General features: G+C 40.6%; 1 protein-coding gene across 9 annotated transcripts in view; it reads right to left on the bottom strand.

Annotated features, from left to right (window-relative positions):
* LOC131246372 (eIF-2-alpha kinase GCN2) overlaps nucleotides 1–21,692 on the bottom strand; it is a 150,736-nt gene that overhangs the window by 16,027 nt on the left and 113,017 nt on the right. For 8 of the 9 annotated variants that reach the window (XM_058246439.1, XM_058246436.1, XM_058246437.1 and 5 more), the window contains 3 exons: nucleotides 20,195–20,302; nucleotides 17,848–17,933; nucleotides 17,549–17,744 (listed from right to left, as the gene is read on the bottom strand). In XM_058246439.1, coding sequence (XP_058102422.1) covers nucleotides 17,564–17,744; nucleotides 17,848–17,933; nucleotides 20,195–20,302 — 375 coding nt within the window. In that variant the 3' untranslated portion in view covers nucleotides 17,549–17,563. Of the gene's footprint in view, nucleotides 1–935; nucleotides 988–1,109; nucleotides 1,323–1,726; nucleotides 1,866–16,760; nucleotides 16,884–17,548; nucleotides 17,745–17,847; nucleotides 17,934–20,194; nucleotides 20,303–21,692 lie in introns of those variants that run through there. The other variant, XM_058246443.1, reaches the window with a different exon arrangement.

The raw sequence follows: 21,692 nt of genomic DNA, 5'->3' as shown, positions 1-21,692 counted from the left end.
ACTCATAAGGTGTCCAAAGCATAAATCAATCATAAATTAAATCCTAAAACATAACTATGTCCTATAATGCTGAGAATGGTTCACGATCAATGGTCCAATCGTCACATCCCTAAAATTCAACGGTCCAAATTACTCCCTAAAGCAACCCATTTGCATCTTCCCAGTGTGGGGTCCTCCAGATGCTCGCACATGCACATTGGGTCTTCAACATGAACATGGACACTCGCCTAGCTACAGAGAAATCAGTGCGGCCCACCGCCTCCTCTGATATGTATGCAAAGGTGTACATGATGTGATGTCCTCATCACCTACTTATCATTTGAAATGTAAAACCTAAGCTACACAAGACTCCTGCTTGAACTTGACAATACTCTTAACACTATCACAACTTCAACAATTTGATTGGAGACAAAACTAATCAGGTGAGACTTGAGAGTAGCCTATGCAGGTGCTGTTGGGACTTGGGAGTTAAGGGTTCAAGTAAAAGCTCCAGTTTCTTGAAGGCTTTACACAGTTTTCATAGTATTTCCAGCATTCTAATTACTTTAGGAAATGAAGGCAATTAACTAAAGGGCAAGTTGTAAAGGTGTAGCTCTATGGAGGTAGGTGAGACTACCTAGATGAGGTTCTTGATATTAGCAAGATGTAGTGCACTTCAGTCGTACATAAACAACTTCCTGCCAAGACTCGGGATTCAAGACCTAGTTTAGCCATTGGGAACCGAGTAAAAATGAAATGGCTTGTTTTCTGATTCCTGTTCTTGCATCAGAAAATTTAAAACCCCCAACCCCGAAAAAAAAAATAAAAAATCAGGAAAAACCATTTTACAAGTTGATAACAGATGAGTCTATTCATACAATCACCAAAAACATGAATTATTTGTCTATAAGAAAAATAAGCAAAAATATTAAACTTGTCAATAATAGGACTAGTACCTTCTCATATTTGGAATCGAGCTTGGCAAACTCAGACTTGGACTCGGTGCACCTACAAAATTTGACTTGGGCAAGTCAACACAATGACTAGAGCAAGTCATGATTTCTTCTAATCAAATAATTTTGTAAGTATAAAAACTACATGCAGATGTTAAAAATTACTGTATGACTTACAAAATCACAAGTCATGTTCCATTATCACATTCCAGAGATCATTAGATGGACAACACCGATTAGTGCATCAGTATGCCAAGTTATCTGTTGAGAGATGGACGACACAGATTGAAGCATCACCAGGCCATATGTGTTGTCGAGAGATGGATGGTAACAGTTGTTGCATCTGCCATGTGTTGTCGAGAGATGGATGGTGCCAGTCGTTGCATCACCCTGGAGAGAGAGAGATTGACTCCTTAATAGTTGGATTTACTTAAAAAGCTGTAAACTAAACACATAAAACCCCAACTTCCAAGTTGACACCATGGACTCGGGCAAGTTATGTGCACAAAACCTTAGCTTTTAGACTACATGATTCACACTTCGGTGACTCAGGAAAGTCTCCCAGTCAAAAAAACTTAGGAAAAATAGCTCTATCCTTGTTACTTTTTCACCACCACAGAGTTTGCACCATTTTTTTAAAAAACTTGGTGGGGCATCAAAACCGTGTCAACTCAAGCAAGTCCCGAGTCCAACTTGCCGAGTCGGCCAACCTTGTTTGAAACATGTACTTGAAGACATATGGTTACTCTATTAAGAATAAAAGCTTTATGGCAAAGTTCAACAAGAATCCTTACAACTGATAAGGCGTGACTACCAACATGCTCAATTCCAGATTGAGAGATTCCTAAACTGTGTTGATATTGCATCAGACAAAAACTTTACAAGGCTCCCCCTCTCAACCTCCTTCTCCTTCTTAAGTTCAAGATGGCGGACCTGCATCAAAAATCAACTCAGCAATGTAATGAATATTTTGCATATTTGATGGGTGTAAATTTTTTTTTTTGTCACATTAAATAAGATGTGCGATGAATAAAAGAATATGCATATAAGCATTTACCAAAAAGGAAACCCAAATGCACTTATTTCTATTAGCATTGCTTTCACATCAGTGCATGTAATGTGCTGTAACTGCACTGCACCATGATTTTGGTTGTATGCATTTGGAAGACACCATTAGATGCATTTGAAATAATCAACCCATACGTGCGATCTGTATGGGAGATGCTTAATCGGTCAAACACCTTTTTACACATTTCCCTTTTGCCCAGGAAATTTGGAAGAAGTTCGGTGGTCTGTTCCATGTCCATGGGATGATGCCAGGTTCAGTTGGGGACTACTTTCTGGCCTGGCATGGGATAGGGCCCGAAGAGAAAACAAAGATGGCTGGCGGCTGGCCCTTGTAGCTTCCCCATGTGCTGTGTAGGGGGAGAGAAATGGAAGCTGGTTTCAGGATGTGAGGACCTCAGCTTTTGAGGTCTTTTGTAAGGCAAAGTTGTATGTTGTGGAATGGGCCTCCTCCAAGATGACGGAGTCTTGTAATTTTTCTTTTCTCCTTTCATTATAGGGTTCTGTGTTTCATGCACCACCTTGGCGCATTCTAATAGTAAAATTGCAGTCATCTTTCATAAAAAAAAAAAAAAAGAATCCACGTTTTTGCCATGCTCTAATAGACTTTGAAGAACTCAGCTTCTTTTCTTTTCTTTTCTTTTCTTTTTTTTTTTTTAAAAAAAAAAAAATCTATTTATTTAAAAAAATTGGCTTAGACTGGCCCCTGTCAAACCATGTCAGCCAGCTTCAAGAGGATTTATTATCATACTACACACGAGGACCTCAGACCTTTTCTTCTCATTTCTAGTCTTTATAAAATATTTTAACACGAGCACATTTCCTGTTTCCAAGGCACGTTTTTCAAAACACAATACATTTAGCTACACTATGTCAATGGGGGCTTTGTATCCATCATGTCCCATCTATACTTAAATCACATACAGCCAAACATACAATCAACAAAGTCCCAATCAACATGGTATTCTGATTGCCAATGGATTGAGAATGCATGGAAGTGATGAACTTGAGGGTGCATTTCTTCCACTTCTCTACTCACCTAAGGGCATGTTTGATTTTCTCAGGTAAATGCAAATGCAGTGGAAATGGGCAATAATTATTTCCTTGGGTAATTGCCTTCATCGTTACCTATGTTGATTTGACTCTTACTTTTTTCAACGCAAAAATTGAGGCTGCCAAATATAGGGGGGGCCCACCATGATGTATGTGGATTATCCACACCGTCCATCCATCATGCCAACTGAATTTAGGGCATGAGCCAAAAAATGAGGCAGATTCAAAGTTCAAGTGGACCACACCACAGTAAAAATGTAATCGAACACTTACCGTTAAAAACTTCTTGGGGCCACTGTTTACTTTGGTGTGGGCCACTTGAATGTTGGATTTTTCTCATTTTTCAGCTCATGCCTCAAAATGTTATGGTAAAACGGATGGACAATGCGGATATGTGATACGTCATATACATGACGGTGGGGTCCACAAATTTATGCCAATCATTTTGGACCGTTTTTCAAAGCAGGAATACCCTGGTATTTTCAAACAGGTGAAATTGTAATAATTGGCTATTTACAGGGTATTTACCCTGAATTTGGAAAATCAAACAGGCCCTAAGTGACTTGCCAATCGGTTTCTTCTATAGCTTGCAAGGCCCTCAGCAAGGCAGACCCACTTTTTTTTCACATTGGCATCATGGTGGAAGGCCTCAGGAAGCTTTTCTTAAGGTAGAGGAGCTCCAATTCGTAGATCATACATTTGTCCATGTGGGGCATCCAATATTCAGATCATAAATCTCAAATGGATCCGTGGTCTTGGGCCTAGTCATTAACATTGGTAATCTATTGGGATTGGCCTCAACAATGAAGTTGTGGTAATCTAGTGCATCTGTTGGGATGTAGCTCTTGCAACCTTTGATTTAGCTCAGTCTCCCGATTGGGGCTGAGCCTCACTTGAAATCGATTTGAGATTTGATTGTAGTTAAGTTCAAGAAATATCCAGACAACTAGAAGCACAATTATCTTTCTTTTGGAAACACATTACCTTAATTGAATCCTGCCCAGCTATCTATTACCTCTTCTTTTCTTCTTTTTTTTCCAAATTGCTCGTTCAATTGATAAAACTTCAGAAAAGAATTAGAAGGACTTCCTTTTTGAGGAAAGAGGTGAAAGAAAACACTATTATTTGATCAAATGGGTTGATGTTCATAAATTCGGTGGTTCAGAATAAGGCGTCTCAATGAGAAGAATTAGGCGTGCCTCTCCAAATGGTGGTGGAGATTTGATTCAAAACTAAGGTCCCGTTTGGTAAACGCCTAAAAATGAGTTCATCTTAGTAAATATGTATTAGAGCTCTTGATATCTAATACGTAATGAGTTCATGCTAATAGTAATTATGTATTAGAGATCAAGATCTCTAATGCATAAATAATGTTAACTAAAATGAGATGAACTCAATTTTAGGCATCTATCAAATAGGGCAGGGGGCTTTATGTAGACATTATTTTCCACAATATGGCACTAAAGATGGGAACGAACACCTGAGGAATGATATAATGTAAGGCCCATATCCTATACCGTACCATTCTGTAGGCTTCCGCAGTCCTCCCGATCGAATTCCGGCAACCTGCGATCTGTAGACAGCATTTGCCCGCGATCCTAAGTCGCATCCCGTAGATCTGAGTCGGCTCGACTCGAAACTTGTACCCTAGTGACCGCGTCGTCGCCACGGTTCCAACACCGTGTCTCGCGTGCCGATGTGATACCCAGGCCATGAGTTGTGGGCCCGCGTTTATTTTTAGAAAAACACTGTGCATTGCAAATCCCAAGAGAATCTCTACAACCCATCACATCAATCAATCAAGTACACATCCTATCACAAGTACAAACAACCCATCTCTCTCCCATTCCATGCCATCCACCATCCAACCTGCTGGACGGTGGGACCTACCCAACGTGATGTATGCGTTTATATCTACACCGTCCATCCAAGGTGGGACTCCACCTGATGTATGTAGCCACGCCGTCCATCTGCCATGTAGGGCCCTACCTTGATGTATGTAATCTAGAACGGACATCCAACCATCTGGACATTAGACGTTTTCAAAATAATAATAATAATAATAATAATAATAATATAGTATTATATGATATATGCGTGTGTGTGTGTGTGTATTTATATATATATCTGGTGGGCCCACGTTGGACCCACCTTTAATGCATGTATTCTATAACAGCACCGTCCATCTAGACAATGCCATGTGGGGCCTAATGTATGCGGTGCATCCACACCGTCCACTGCTTGGGATGGTGGGAATCCCACCTGATGTATGGGTCTTATCCACACCGTCCAAATGGCTGGACGGTGGGACCCACCGCTGATGTATATATTACATCCACACTGTCTATCAAGTGGGCCACCTTGATGTATGTGTTACATCCAAACCGTCCATCCAAACGATGAGCTCGTCTTAAGGCTTCAGACTAAAAATGAGGCAGATCCGTATATCTGGTGGACTACACTGCAGAAAACAGTGGAGGATTGAACGACTACCATTGAAATCCTTTAGGGATCACGGGAGTTCTGGATCAATATGATATTTATTTTTCCTCTTGATTCAGGTCTTTGTGACCGTATGAACAGATTGGATGGAAAGTAAACGTGATGGTGGGCCCTGTGAAGTTTGACAGTGAAAATCATTATCACCGCTGTTATTTGTGGTATGGTCCAGATGATCTTTCAATCATCATTTCTGCTGCTATTTGTGGTATGGTCCAGATGATCTTCCAATCATCATCTCCGCCGCTATTTGGAGTGTGGTCCAGATGATCTGTCGATATGATTCAATTTTTTTTTGGGAAAGGCTCTAAAATGATCTAAATAGATGAATGGTGTAGATGGTGCGGCCCGTTAATGCGGCCCATTGATGCGGCCCACTCGATGTATTTGAGGCCCATTGGTGCGGCCCATTGATGCAGCCCACTTGATGTATAAGGGGCCTATTGTTATGGCCTATTACGATGTATATAAGGCTCATGAGATGTGGCCCATTGTGATGTATATGCAGCCCGTATTTGAGGCTTATTATGATGTATATGTGGCCCGTCCTTGAGGCTCATTGTGATGTATATGCAGCCCGTATTTGAAGCCCATTATGATGCATTTATGGCCCGTGTAATGAGGCCCAGCGTGATGTATTCGAGGCCCATGGGATGTGGCCTAATGCGATGAATATGAGGCCCAAGTATAAGGCCCAATGTGATCTATATTGGGCCCATGAGTGTGGCCCAATGCGATGTATATGAAGTCCTTGTATGAGGCCCATTGTTATACGTATTAGGCCCATGTGATACGGCCCATTGTGATGTATTTGAGGCCCATGTGAGGCTCATTATGATGTGTATTAGGCCCTTATGTGAGGCCATGGACCCATTATATGTAAGGCTCCATGTGGGCCACTTTTTGGGAGCAATGTTGGTTAAATGTCCACATTGATGGGCAATGATGGTTAAATGTCCACATTGTGACCTTCCCTTAGGCCTTTGTTAGGCCTATTCTCATCATTCTCTAAGTAAGTTGACCTTAATCATTGGGCCCTACTGATGTCTGCATGACCCACCTATTCATATTGGGTTAACCCATAACGTTGGGCCCCATTGGTTGTTGGTAGGATTATTTCCTTTTAATCTTAGTGTCCATCTAGGACTTATTTGGGCCCCCTAGGGCATCTAGCGGGTCATATGATAGTATGGCGAAGGAAGCCCGCTCCGTATACTTAGGAATATAGACAGGCCACCTAAGCCCAACCTTGATATGAGGAGAGTACAACATCACCGTAGACGGAGGGATCCGTGCTATTTGATTTGGTATATTCACTGTCGAGGACCGATCCTCATATTATGGATTAGATCTGCTGTCCTTCTATGGACCCCGCCATATATATAGGCCGATCATCGATTACGACTATGTTGGTATACGCACTGAGTATGTGTTAGCATAACATTGTGATTATATGATGCCCATCGTGACCATGTGAGGCCTAATGTGATTACCTGAGGCCCATTGTAACCATGTGAGGCCCATTGTGATTGTATGAAGCCCATCATGACCATGTAAGGCCCATTGTGATAGTATGAGGCCCATTATAATGTGTGAGGACCACTGTGTTGTGATGGTATGAGGCTTATTGTGAATGTATGAGGCCCATTGCAAAATGCGAGGACCATTGTGTTGTGATGATGAGGCCTATTGAGAATGTATGAGGCCCATTGCGAAGTGTGAGGACCATTGTGTTGTGATGATATGAGGCCTATTGAGAATGTATGAGGCCCATTGCGAAGTGTGAGGACCATTGTGTTGTGATGATATGAGGCCTATTTAGAATGTATGACGCCCATTACGAAGTGTGAGGACCAATGTGTTATGATGGTATGAGGCCCATTGTGATTGTATGAGACCCATTGTGATTGGATGAGGCCCATTGCGATGTGAGAGGCACATTATGATTGTGTGAGATCAATCATTGTTATGTTCCATAATCATGCATAGCATCATGTTACATGCCCATACGCATCATCTGCATGTTTGATATGAGATAGGTTGACCATTGCATATGCTATTGGGCAGGTTGTTTGTGAGACTCCCTTATAGGCAGAGTTGCCCCACATGAGCGCGCGGTACGCGCAGGTTTGATGCATGACTGAATAATATGACTCATACATCTCGCATTTTGTGATATGACTACCGTACGCCCTAGCGACATCAGGGTCATAGCCTCCACAGGCATATCGTAGATGGCTAGATGGGACATTAGAAATCTTTTCTACATAAGGTGTCATAGATGTCCCTGGGTGAAAGTCCCTAAACCCTCTTGGTACCAGAGGATGCTCCAACGTCTAGATCGAGTGGATATATATGAGCGCATAAGGGCCGTATACCACTAGGCCGCGTTTCCCACTGTGTCGTGGTCGGTTGAGAGGGGGTGTGGCCTTACCCGCCTGAGAGAGTAGGCAATGTTAGGCTGAGTCTGACCAGCTCATAAATGGGTCCTCTATCGACGAGTCGGGCCCGATAATGGCCGGCGGATAGTGAGGTCTCTTCCACTTACACAGTTGTGCACTTAATGGGGCGACAGGTGGCGTAGAGTGTACTAGAACCCGGTGATGATCCCAGATATGTACGGTTCTAATATGTGGACTTATTTAGCAGGAGTTGCATACTCAGCATTTTACTCATTCATTCATTCACTATCCACTCGGGTTGGTGGTGCATAACTAATTTGATATGTGTACCTTCGCAATGGCCAGGATTTCAATTAAGCGCGTGACTAACCTAAGATCAAGAGTTTACCACATTAAGTCTACATATCCAAATTTAGATATGGGACTGGTTTGGATAGAAGTCCCTTGTGATGGACCCCACGGCTTGCGATACTACGTACTATCATCCCGACTTCACACTCTAGCTTCGTCATTTCATTCGCACCGTGTATTGCATTGCATTCTCAGCACATAGCATTTGGTTTACTATGCTCATGTATTGCATATTCTGAATGAGGTTGATGGTATTATGGACTCGCCAAGATCTGCATATTGCATTACATCCGTGGCATAAGGCATTTAGGTCGCTATGTTTCTGCATTTATATGGCCTAGATGAAACTGGTAGTATTCGTGGACTCGTCAGGATTTGCATATTGCATTGCATCCTCAGTATATGATATTTGGCTTACTATGTCTCCGCATTGCATAGCTGATCTACATTGCTTCCTCAGTATATGATACTGGCTTTCGCATAGCCTGGATAAGGCTGATAGTATTTATGGACTTACCGGCATGTTTCCACATTACTCTAATATTGAATGACTTATAGTTTTGCCAGTATTCCGCTTACGCTGATATTTGTGTGCTTAGCACTTATTTTGTGCACACACGTACACCACCCTCTAAGCTTTCTATAAGCTTATGCACGATAGATGCGTGCAAGTGATGATAGGACGCGATCGAGCTGAGGCAGGAGCGTGTAGCAAAGCTTCTGAAGCTTTTGAAATTTACCTTGTATTTCCCTTTCAGCACTGTATTCAACTGTTTATATTAGTGGATATGTGATGATGATGTTGCCTTTTTGATTTGGGTAAACTTGTGGTTATGCTTCTTACGAGATAAATGTACGTTGGAAAAATCCTCCTTGTAGGATCCTAGGATCGGAATCTGGCGTATGGGCGCTGGAAGCCGAGAATGGGGTACTACGGAGACTGTCGGCACCGGATTCGGCAATCGGGAATCTTGTGAGCCCAGTTTTCAAGTTTGGGGAATGACAAACAGAATCTTAGGATGGCAGTTTTGTGAAATAAGTACAAGATTGGGAACATGACCAAAAAGGAAGGCAATGCTTTCCAAGAATGGAATTAGATTCCAAGTCGGAGATAGATCTAGAATGTTGTTTTGGAAGGAAATTTGGTGGAGGAAAGTACTGTTGATTCCCTCATCGATTCAGTGTCACTTCTTCTAGGAAAGTTCACATCATAGGTTACTATTAATTCATTGAAGGGAAATTCAGAATGTCATCTTCAACAAAAAATAATACTGATAATAAAGGAAGCAAGAGGAAATTGTTGATTTTTGGAACTTTTTTCAGTCTTGACTAGAGTGCATGTTACTAGGGAAAGTGAATAAGTGAATTTGGAAATGGTCTTTTGTAATAACCTTGAATTTTACTATGTATGCATACCTTCACACATTTGCATTCACCCATGCATGCCCACAAACATGTGCATCCACCTAGACATGTACTCTCACCCATGTGCCACACACACACACACACCCATTACACAATACTACTCACACTCTAAACCTACACATGCCTCCGTTGACCATTCACCATTGACCCTTGATTATGGGACCCACATGCCACATATACCTCCACATCACCCCTTGACCAAGCAAGGCCAAGGCCTCTCACACCCCCAACCACTCTTAATTACCCCCGTAGCCCCCCACTCCTCTTCCATGCTAACTCCTCTCCACTCCCATCCCTCTCCAATGCTCTCTCGATCCCTCCCCTCTCTCTTACCTTGTCACACCTTACCTTCCATCCCTCCCTCTCTTACCACGTCACACCATACCTCCCATCCCTCTCTCTCCACATAAGCAAGGCCCACTCCTCCATTGTTAGCCCTTCACACACTCAAGCTTGGAAAAGAAAGAAAGAGAGAAAGAAGAGAAGGAGAGGGAAAGGGAGGCAGAGGAGCCACACTTCAAGCCGTCCAAACCATTCATCAAAGGGACACCGCACAAAACAAAACAGGTGAGTACATCTCACTCATTCTTTGTAATGCGGGGGCATTTTCACACCGAGCTCTAGTGGGGTGGCTTGTGGGATACAGGGGCATACTCGAGATGGACGGCCCGCGGAACCCATGGATTTGGGGCCCGTGTGAGGCAAGTGGCTCGTGTGAGGAACCCATGGATTTGGGGCCCGTGTGAGGCAGGTGGCTCGTGTGAGGAACCCATGGATTTGGGGCCCACAAGGAGCGTTCAGCAGAAGACCTAACTCATGGATTTGGGGTCTAGGCTATGAGATAAGGGAGTAATTCGCCATGCTCTATCAGTTTGAGCTTTTAGAGCAAGTGGTTAATTGTCTTGCATCAAATTAGTATCAGAGCGGGAGGTCTCATGTACAAGACTCATCACCGGGGGTGATTAATGCGGGGGCATTTTCACACCGGGCTCGAGTGGGGTGGCCTATGGGATGCAAGGGTACACTCGGGGCATGCGGCCCGCAGAACCCATGGATTTGGGGCCCATGTGAGGTGGAACCCATGGATTTGGGGCCTGGGCTATGAGATAAAGGGATTAATTCACCATGCTCTATCAGTTCAAGCTTTTAGAGCAAGTAGTTAATTATCATGCATCACTCTAATGAGGGCATCCGAGCACTTACACGAGTTTATCGGAGGAGGAGGAGAGTTGAGGCCTCAGTCTTAGCTTCATTATGATTGAATGATCATTACATAGGGCCCAGTGGATCTAATTTGAGTACTTCGCCACGTTAAAGACCCCTCATGCATGGTTGTGCATCTTTAAAGACCCCACACCGAGAAGATGTATGTGGGCTACTTATTTGGAACTGATTAATACATCTTTAAACTGTTTGGACGTCACCCAGCTTGACTTGGACCACATCTAGATGTTACAAACATTAAACCATGCCATTGGATATCTTGGACACATTAGTTTGGCGATCCGGACCGTTGGACATGTTCGGTGACTTAGGTCTATTATGCACATTTGAGCCATGGACACGTCGGACCACTTTCATCCACGTCATTGATCACGAGTGGACGTACCTATTACACGTTGAAGATCATCCTCGTGCCATGTGGCACATCTTTCCTTCTGCTTTATTTTTTAGTTTTGTTTTAGGTTATTAGATATTTATGTTTTGATCTTGACCGTTAATAGATTCAAATGGTCAAGAATAGTTAAAGACTTAAGGTTTTCTTGTGTGTGTGTGTATGTGTGTGTGTGTGTGTGTGTGTGTGTAAGAATAGTTAAAGACTTAAGGTTTTCTTTTGTGAGTGTGTGTGTGTGTGTGTGTGTGTGTGTGTGTGTGTGTGTGTGTTTAAGACTTGAGATTGGAAATGATAGACATTGAATGAAATTTCTTTACATTGCTTCTTTTGAGCAAGAAAACTTCCTGTGAGTGGAATTTGGTGTGAAGCCATTGGAGTGATTCCAAGTTATCTTTCTTATTCATATCAAGTTATTTCTTTCTTCTCTCTCAAACCCTCTTTTTCCATTGAATATCTTTTCTTTTTGAAACCCTAACTCCATCATCATCAGCCTCATCAGCGACCAAACCGACCGAGCCCCACCACACTGCCTGAACGACCATACAAACGTGCCCATACATTGCACAGACCTATCCGTACAGCGTCCATACAGCCAAATGACCTTCCCCTCATTGATCATTTCTCCTTCCCTATTTTATAAACCTTCACTCTAACCTTAGCCTTTTATAAAACCTTAAATTCTCAATTTCTTGATTTCCAAACCCAAACCCTAATCCATTCAAACCCTAGCAGAGAGCAAGTGAATCCTATAATCTAGAACGAATCTTATGCTAGATGGAAGTTCTACCTTCCATTGGGCCAAGTTCAATCAATAACCTTAAGGGTCTATTTTGCGGGATTGTGATGTGGTCTTGAACTTGAGCTTAATTGAATATTTGATTTCTCTAAACTTGTGGTAGATTGGCTTTATTTTATGCTTTGATTTACGTTGGTAATCCGTTAATTAATTTATTTGTATCATCCTAGTTTAGGCCATCCGTCCTGCATCAAATTTTGGTATCAGAGAAGGTTAGCATAGGGTTTAGTGAGTCCATTACATTTAGAGTCTAGGGTTTTCATATTGTTATGTATAGAGTTAGCAACTTTTTCCATCTTCATCACATTTCATTTAAGGAATTTAATTGTCAGTCCTTCTCAGTTAAGATGCCCAATTGATGCCCAGCCATAGTGAGCATGGTTTTGGTCTACATCCCACAATGAAATCGGAATAGCTTGTTGAGGCTATTAATGCCATCAATAACCGTCATGGCCCAAAGTAGAACCCCCAATAACCAACTGGTAGCCATCTGGAATGAGAGCAATACTCGCATGACCGAATTAGAAACTCCCCTCCATGTAGACCATGAAAATTTGGAAGATGACTAATCCCAGGCGAGAGTTCAAGGTGGAGCACATGACAGGGTGTGGTCGAGGTGTTGGCCATGTTGGGGGTGTACCCAACCGCCCCTTGGAGAGTACCACACCCACCCCGATCCCGATGAGTGAGTGATGACGAGAGTAAACATTGAAGCGTTGAATTATGACGATCGCTTGGACTAAAGGCATTCCTCAACTGGCTTGCAAACATGGATCATATTATTTTGAGTGGTACGATATGTCTAATAGCCATCAGGTGAGGCTCACCAAGATGAAGTTGGTGGCCAAGCGAAACTATTTTGGATGAATGTTGAGCAGAAGATTGAGAGGTCTGGTGAAGATTCAATCTCATAGTGGACTGAGATGAAAGAGATCTTAAAGGAAAATATCTTCCCCACCCTTACCACCAGAGGTTCGCAGATCAATGGCAGTCCTTTCGTTAGGGATTTATGCATGTGGTTGATTACAGCGCAAAATTTGATGAGTATATGATGAAATGTAACATTAGGGAGGACCCATTAGTGACCATTTCTCGCTTTAGAATGAGCCTTCAACTCAAGCTTCAGCATGAGCTCAAGCCTTGCAACAACAACACCTTAGAGCATTTGTATCAATTGGGACCTCCATTGTCGAGTCGGGTGGGGTGAGCATAAGTTGCAAGAGGCCCCCATTGCTAAGGTCGAATGGAGAAGAGGTGTAACAAGCCTATATAGCATATGTTGCGATAAAAGGGGTTCCCTATCGTGGGGCTACGTTGAGTGTGCAACAGGTTCCCATCATCAAGGTCAAATAGAGGCTGGGAAAGTTTTGACCAACGGGTGTAAAATGACCCCCAGTTCTTCGATGAAGTTAACTGTACTAAGAAGTGTTGATTATTGCTAGTGTTTTAAAAATCGACGATATCGGCTAATATATCCCACGATATATCTTGTATCCCACTTGTGCAATACGAAATGCATAGATAGTGCCGATATATCCCACCTATTGGATCCAGTGAGCATATTTGATTTTTTATCCTTTTTTTTTTTTTTTGCTGTAAATTACGTTAAATCAATGCCAAATGGTTACAAATCTAGGATTCTTCATGTTTTCCATGAAAAATCATGGATTTGAAGCTTTGATTCTGAAATTTGGGAGAGATGGTGATGGGGACATCCCGCGCACACGCACGCCCCCGTACGCATGTACGCAAGGAGGAGGGCCCCACCATTGATCTGGATCGATGACGACGTCCAGGGAGGGCCTCCTAGTTAGAGGACCGTGTTTTGGTTCATTAGAGTGGACCCGATCGTCATGTGAATCCCACCATGGGTTCTTATGATCGTGGCTCACTATTCTAAATAATCTAGTACTTTGGGTTTTGCTTATTATTGTTATTAGGAATATCATGGACAGTTTAGATTGCTTTGATTAGTTGTTATTTTTTATTACTTCGTCTCCAGGTAATAGGGTGCGCACATGGCGCGAGTTTTGGGGGTATAGGATTTTATTATAAATAGGCACCCCTTGTAGGTTTTTTCATTGAAGACGATTAATAAAATTCTGCGTTTTCCTGCTTCTCTAATTCTCCGAGTTGTGGAAACCTAATTGGGTGCGAAACCCTCCCTTCTTCGAAGGGCTAACTACCGTAGTGCGAAGCCATACCCATCCCAAATTGCCCCCATCTCCTACCCTCCATATTTCTCATCTCCTACAGTCATACTCTCATCAAATCCACCTACGTTTGTGGCTAATCTTTCCCTTACAGTAGATTTCCAAAATCTAGCCTTGCAGGAAGGTTGAAACTTCAGCGGAGCACCGTGTTCAAACCGATCATTCATTTGGCCTGAAATTTGGAGGGAAGGTGACCCATCCCTGGCCAATCAAGCCCTAGCTGGCCGATTCCAGATTTGTGAGCCCCACATACATGCGAGCCACCATCCACGCATGTGCGTCAGGTCAATTGCTGTCCACACATGCGGGCTGATCACAAGTTCCCTCTTGTCTCTATTTCACTCCTCTTTCGCCTTGTTTCCATAACCCTAACCCTAGATCATCTCAAATCCCCAAGTTCTATTCCACTTTTGAAACCCTAGGTTTTCCCGAATTGAAACGTGAGAATCCCTTGGATTGGGAAATAATCCTTTGCATGTGTGGATGAATCTACTATCCTTTGAGCATTGTTTGGTCTATAATTTTTCATTGATTCAGCCCTAACATGTGTAGGCTTGGACCCTCGTAGATTCCCCTTGTTGAATGCTTGACTTTATGTGGGATGTAAAATTATTGTGATTGTTTCTAAATTATTATGATCTAAAGCCTGAAATCTTGCACATCATATCTAATTTTCATGTCCTGCATCAGATGGGGAAATTTGCGAAAAATTGGAAAAAATTGAAATTTCTCAATTTCTTTCAAATCAGTTCGAATCGTTGTATTCGAACACAAAATCAAACATGTAACCTGATCTAGTGATTCTTGTTTTGCTTTTGAATGTATTGCTTGTGTTTCCATACATGTCTTCTTACGTTTATAAATTATATTAATAGACTTTAAATATACTTGCATGAGTTCAGTTGGACAATGCATGTATTAGGACCCCATACAAAGGAAACCCCTATTATATGCACTTTTTTTTTTTTGTAATGTTTTGATTTCTAAGTGTGTATTGATGTCTTTTTCAACAACCCTCGAAGTTTCCTTGAAAAATTCGACCAATTTCCAAATGTTCCCATGTTTCCTAACAACAACGATACATTACACGATACAACCGATATATCCCATGCAATAATCGATATGTACCTATATCCCAAGGGTGCGATACATTATGCGATAATGATATTTAAGACATTGGTTATTACATTCATAAGCATCATATTCATAATTATCTCACATGCATAGAGACATATTCGCTAGGCTTATTAAGCTCACCCAAGCTCGAATAGTCATCAAACGAGGTTGATGCTAGTTACTATTAGGTGAATGTTGTAATGATTGAATGAGTAGTTGTATACTTAATACTTGACAAAGAAAAAAAAAAAACTCTCTCAAGCTGCACCTTTGGGCTCGGTGTTGGGGTCATGTGTATCCGGGTGCCAGATTCAGGGCACGACATCTTCTTGAGGGGATTTTCCCTCAAAAGAATTCTTCACAACTCTTAGAATTGCATGGAATGAGCCCACCCCCCCGGTTTATGGCTCGTACTGTAACAGCCATAAGGCTGGCTGTTACAGCCACCATCACAATTATTGAAAACCTTGTTCCTAACTTCTCAACTATTTGCAAGTGTGTAAGGCACTGCTGGAATCAGTTGATTATCTCTTCAATTGAATAACGACCTCCACCATTTGCTTTCCGTTCTTGGGCACTCAGGTGGTGCTGATTCAGTTGCTAATCTATTGCCTTCCACTAAGACTAGGAGGATTATTTGGCAAATCCTCCCTTTTGGCATCCTTTGGACAATTTGGAAAGAAATAACCACATCTTTGCAATGAGTAGACGCAGAGTGAAGTTCTCTTAAATAAAACCAAAGCTTTCTTGTTCAGCTGGCACTGCTAATACAAGGCCTTTGACATGTGCAGCCTTCCACGCCAAGCATTTTGAGGATCCCAACCCCAGTACACCTGTAGTGGATATCACTACATCTCGATCATGGAGTAAATAAACAACTTGTAGAAGACCATTGCAAACAGAAAGACAAAAATACACCTCCCACTATCATATGTACTCTGAACACCCACTATAATTCCTGCAGTTGAAACAACCCAATGCCCTCACCTCAGGCACACGTATGTGCAGGTTATTAAGATTTGATCCAAAGTCTATCAACAGCTCTTGAATCAGGAAATGAGAAGAATAAACTCAAGAATTCCATCTAGATGCAAATCAGTGATCGGAATAATAATTGAAAGCATATTAGTAGTAGCAGTTGGAGAAAATGGAGTTTCATAAGTAACAGATGAAAATAATAGGCTAACTATGAATAAGTTAGCTCAATATACTCCATTTAAATACCAATTTAACTAGCTCAGCAAATAAATAAATTGAACATTTGATTTTTGAGAAAATGAATAGCAGTAATACCTTAACAGAGTCTGTTTGAGAAAGCCCACTTTCAGTTACAATGACAAGGCACTTTACATCATGTTCATTTGCATATTCATACTGCTCTGTGAGGCTTGGGTCTGATGCAGGCACAAACTCAGCCTGATTGAAATAAACATTCATTTGGTCAGAGGCACTATTTACACCATTTCCTTTTATTCTAGCCCTTTTCTTCCACTTTGGCAATACATAACCACCCATGTGTAGAAAAAGGAGGATATGAATACCAATTTCCCTCAAGAAATAAGTAATAGACATCTGAGTGTGGTAGCCGATTTTGCTACTGAGAAATCATCAGGGCGTAAACTTCCCACAGTTTTTTTTTTTTCCAATTACTGATGTTCTAGGAAGAAGTGAAAAAAGAATAGAGAATAAACACGGGATTTCTTCTACTTTATATATCTAGGTCCAGAACTTTGCGAAGCGCACGTGTGTGCATTAAAGCTCATGTACACGCCACACGTGCCAGCATAGCACATTGGAGATCCAATCCATCCATCAGGTTGGTCCAACCTTGTACACATTTCCAAAAAAATAAATCTGGTCCACTTAGCATGTGGGCCCTAAAAACAGGTCGATGAAGATCAACCTGATTCTTAGGCTAGGACATCAATATAGTGGTGCTGTTCTAACAGATGAATTGGATCTCAGACCTATGATGCCCTGCTGGCGCATGTGGCGTGAACATGACTTTATTGCACAGGCACATGGGCGTAGAAAAGCTCTTAAGTCTAAACCCTCTTATCACTTCCAAACCTCTAGTGTGTTTTGCTACTATAATTTTATTCTCTACTTCTGACAAGAAAAGAACATAAATGGAAGGTAAGTGCCAAAGTGGCAGCATGTGTTATGATGCTCGCCTGGATGTGTGCCTGCCATAGCTCAGCAACTAGTTCCATGCGCTCTTTCAGCAACCCACCCCCACCTCTTGCGCATATAAGAACATTAGTGCTAGGTTCATTTCTGCATCAGGACATCAGCATGTAAGGAAGAATCTTTAAGTATTTCAGAATAAAGAATAATTTGCTACAGATGGGAGGAAATGAAAGGTTCAAAGAGATTCAACCTGGAGGGTCTGAATTCTACTGAAGAATGATGAAGAATCTTCTCCAAAGCAAGGCTGATTCCAACTGCACCTGGTGGGCTTGATTTCTGTTGAAAAAATGATAATGTAGGTAACAAAAGATTGGAGTCTTTATGCACTTCAAAATAATTCTTAGACATCCATCAATTTTGTAATTGGTTTGTTCGAGGCACTTGCACTGCACTGGCCGTAAATTACCAAAAAGATGAAAAAAAAAAAAAAAATGTTGCATTAATAGCCAGAAATCTTCTTATTGTCCAGCCACTGAAACAGTTAATACCATTCCTCACGACCATTTTTTGATAAGTACGACTGCATGGCAAAAGGAAAATCATACAAAATTATTTAAAGATGCACTTGCATGATAGGCGCAATACAGTGTTTTACTCATCCTTTTTTTAAAAATCTTCTACTTATACTAGTTACTGGGAGGTTGACAATTAATAGAAGTTTGATGCTTAATCTCAAACTATGTAATAATGAATTCAAGTCTTAGTGTAAAAAGTGCAAGATAAAAGGGTTCTCTGAGATTTGAAAAGGTGCAAGATAAAATGAGTTGTTTCCATATTGACGGATACAGTTTCCTTCTTTGATGCCCAGATATGGATATGAATACACGTACATGGAAGAGACAAAACAGGCCTACATTTCGTGAAATCTGAAAAGAGGATACCAATAAAGGTATCTCTCCGATGCTTCAATGCCATGAGAAAATTGCTCTGAGTTCAAAATAATGAACCTTATTCAATAGAAGACTGCTAAACCATACCTTACAAGCATCTGTGCTTTATCAGGTACCATTGCTAGTATTGACACCATAAGATACTAGTTTATTTTCTGGAAAGGGTTTACGGAGGTCAGATGCAGGTATGGACCAAAACAGTTTATTTTATGCACTCATGGACACCATAATGTTGGCCACCATTACGCATTCGTTATGGCCATTACAGAAAAATAAAAATAAAAAAATAAAATAAAATCCATGACGGCCAGCCCCATAACAGTCCGAGAGAGAGAGAGAGAGACCTTTGACACTCAACACTGCCCCACCAAAACCGAGAGAGAGAGAGAGAGAGAGAGAGCAACACCTTTGACACTCAACACTGCCCCACCAAACCCAAAAACAAACAGAAAAACAAAAACAAAAGAAAACGAAAATGAAAAGCTATGCAAACATGCAGGAGAAAGTCAAAGGGATGTCAATAAACTAAACAGGATTTAATCCTTTGTGGCATTTTCGGCATTCAGTTCATGTAGGAATGTGACAATGACCCTATTCTGATTCTCTAAACTGAAACAAAGAAGGCCAATGCCCCATGGGTTCCATAACGAAATCTATCACTCGGACAAATAGATCTGCATGGATAGCGGTGCCACACAAGATTGCTAGAACACATGGATAGATAAACCGGCTTTCAGAAGAGGTTACTATGGAACATGATTTACCTTTTACTTCGATTTTGGGCATCAAATTTGCAAAATGAAGCACTTAGAATTTAGATTTAAAATTTCACAAAGAATTCTGCTAAAAGAAGAACACAAATGCATAAGAAGATGTCACCTGGCATGCAGACAGATGGCAAACCTTACAATTAAAATACCTGACAAAAGCAGTTAACCAAAATAATTTGCAGGATTAGTTTTATAACTGCCCTTGCACGTAACTGGAGATCTGGATCAGATAAACTTAAAATATCATCAAAGTCTTATGTGATTACTAGCATGCTTGGCTCCTTGATTTCTCAATGAACATTGAAATTGTACATTGGCAACAGACTTCAAAGTTCAAATCCATCACGCACATTGAGTTTCTTTGGATCTCGCAAGAGCCCACCTAGAAATTGTACTTGGACTAATGCCACGATTTTACAACCAAAACAATGATCAGTAGATGCTTCATGTTCCCAGATTAGAGAGCCAACAACATCTCTAACACCCTCTTAAGGGGAAGTACATACAAAACCTAGTTTACTAAAAGCAAATGATTTAGTTGGCCTATGTTAAAAACTTAAAAATCTAAGATAAGGTAACTGAAGTGTACAGACCATCATGCATATCCCAGCATTACTCACACTGACCCCAGAGGGCAGTGTGAGTAATGCATGATCTACATTTCTTCCAACACATGAGTGAACAATATATGTCAAATGTTTTACCCCCCCCCCACCCCAAACAAAAAAAAAAAGAGAGTTTTCAATTAATATTCAATCATAAACATTTATGCATAGAACAGAAATAGCATTTGACAACCATGTAAGATCTCAATAAACGATAACATGCTGATATTAGAAATGAGAATAAGTAATGAAGTTTCACATGCAGAACTTACATATTCTTGATACCACATATGCTGAACCAGATAATCATAGCGACCGCCAACAGCAAACAGAGTTCCCTCAGAAAATGAACTGGCATTACTGTCTTTAATCAAGTAGATCTACACCAAGAAATATTTAACCTGGTTAGCAGGTAGTGTTGTAATGTGAGACCTCACATTCGCATATGCGCAAAGTCCAGGAAAAATCGCATACGCGATCCCTGCACATATGCGATGTATGCAATCGCATACAGCATATGCGATTGCATACAACATATGCGATCAGAAATCTGACCGTTTGAAACTTATTTTTTTATTTTTTATTATTTCAAAATCCAGCCTTTTCCCTATAAAAAGGCATTCATACCCCCCTATTTGCATTCTACATGCACTCAAACTCTCTCTCTACTCTCGTATACTTTCAAAGTCTCAAATCTCTCATTCTCTCTTACATAATTACATTCTCCATCTTTCAACTCTCAAATTCGAAGTCTCCAAGGCCCAAGCGCCATCTTCTTTCAAGTTTCAATCAAGATTCAAGAAAATAGAAGCAAGAATACATCGAAATCGAATTCAAAGTCAAGTCTCACATTTCATTTTCTACATCTATCTCTTTCTAGTTTCTAGATATCATTTCGTTTTCTACATCTCATAATTCTCATTCATTTCATTTTCTACATTCTCTTATTTATTATATTCATTCTCTAGTTACGTAATCTCCATTTATAATCATACACTCTCTCTTTCTCTACATTCTACATTTTCTCTACATTCATTCTCATTTCATTTCTACATCTCTCTAGATTCTTGTTTCTACTATCTACAATCTACATAACTAACAAGTAATAACTACATCTACATTCAATCATCATTCTCATTTCTACTATCTCTCTTTAGTAACTCATTATTCATTAATTTCTATTCTCATTTCATTTCTACATCTCTTTAATCTCTACATTCTTTCTACTAAATACATTCATTCATCAATCATCATTCTCATTTCTATCTCTCTTTAGTCACTCATTACTTTAGTCATTATTCATGAATCTCTATTCTCATTTCTATATCTCTTTAATCACTCTCTACATTCTCATTTCTATTCTACCAATCACAATCTACATAACTAACAAGTAATAATTACATCTACATTCAATCATCATTCTCATTTCTACTATCTCTCTTTAGTCACTCATTATTCATTAATTTCTATTCTCATTTCATTTCAACATCTCTTTAATCTCTACATTCTTTCTACTAAATACATTCATTCATCAATCATCATTCTCATTTCTATCTCTCTTTAGTCACTCATTACTTTAGTCATTATTCATTAATCTCTATTCTCATTTCTCTATCTCTTTAATCACTCTCTACATTCTCATTTCTATTCTACCAATTTGCATTCATTCATCATTCTCTAATCTCTACATTTCTCTATCTCTTTTTATATCTCTTTCTTTACATTCAAGAGTCAAGAGACTAGTAACATTTTTTATTTTTAGTTTATTAC

This window comes from Magnolia sinica, chromosome 5, assembly GCF_029962835.1.
Source record: "Magnolia sinica isolate HGM2019 chromosome 5, MsV1, whole genome shotgun sequence".
Taxonomy (NCBI): Eukaryota; Viridiplantae; Streptophyta; class Magnoliopsida; order Magnoliales; family Magnoliaceae; genus Magnolia; species Magnolia sinica.
The sequence above is the reverse complement of the archived record's forward strand: the minus strand, read 5'-3'. Positions and strand labels throughout refer to the sequence as shown.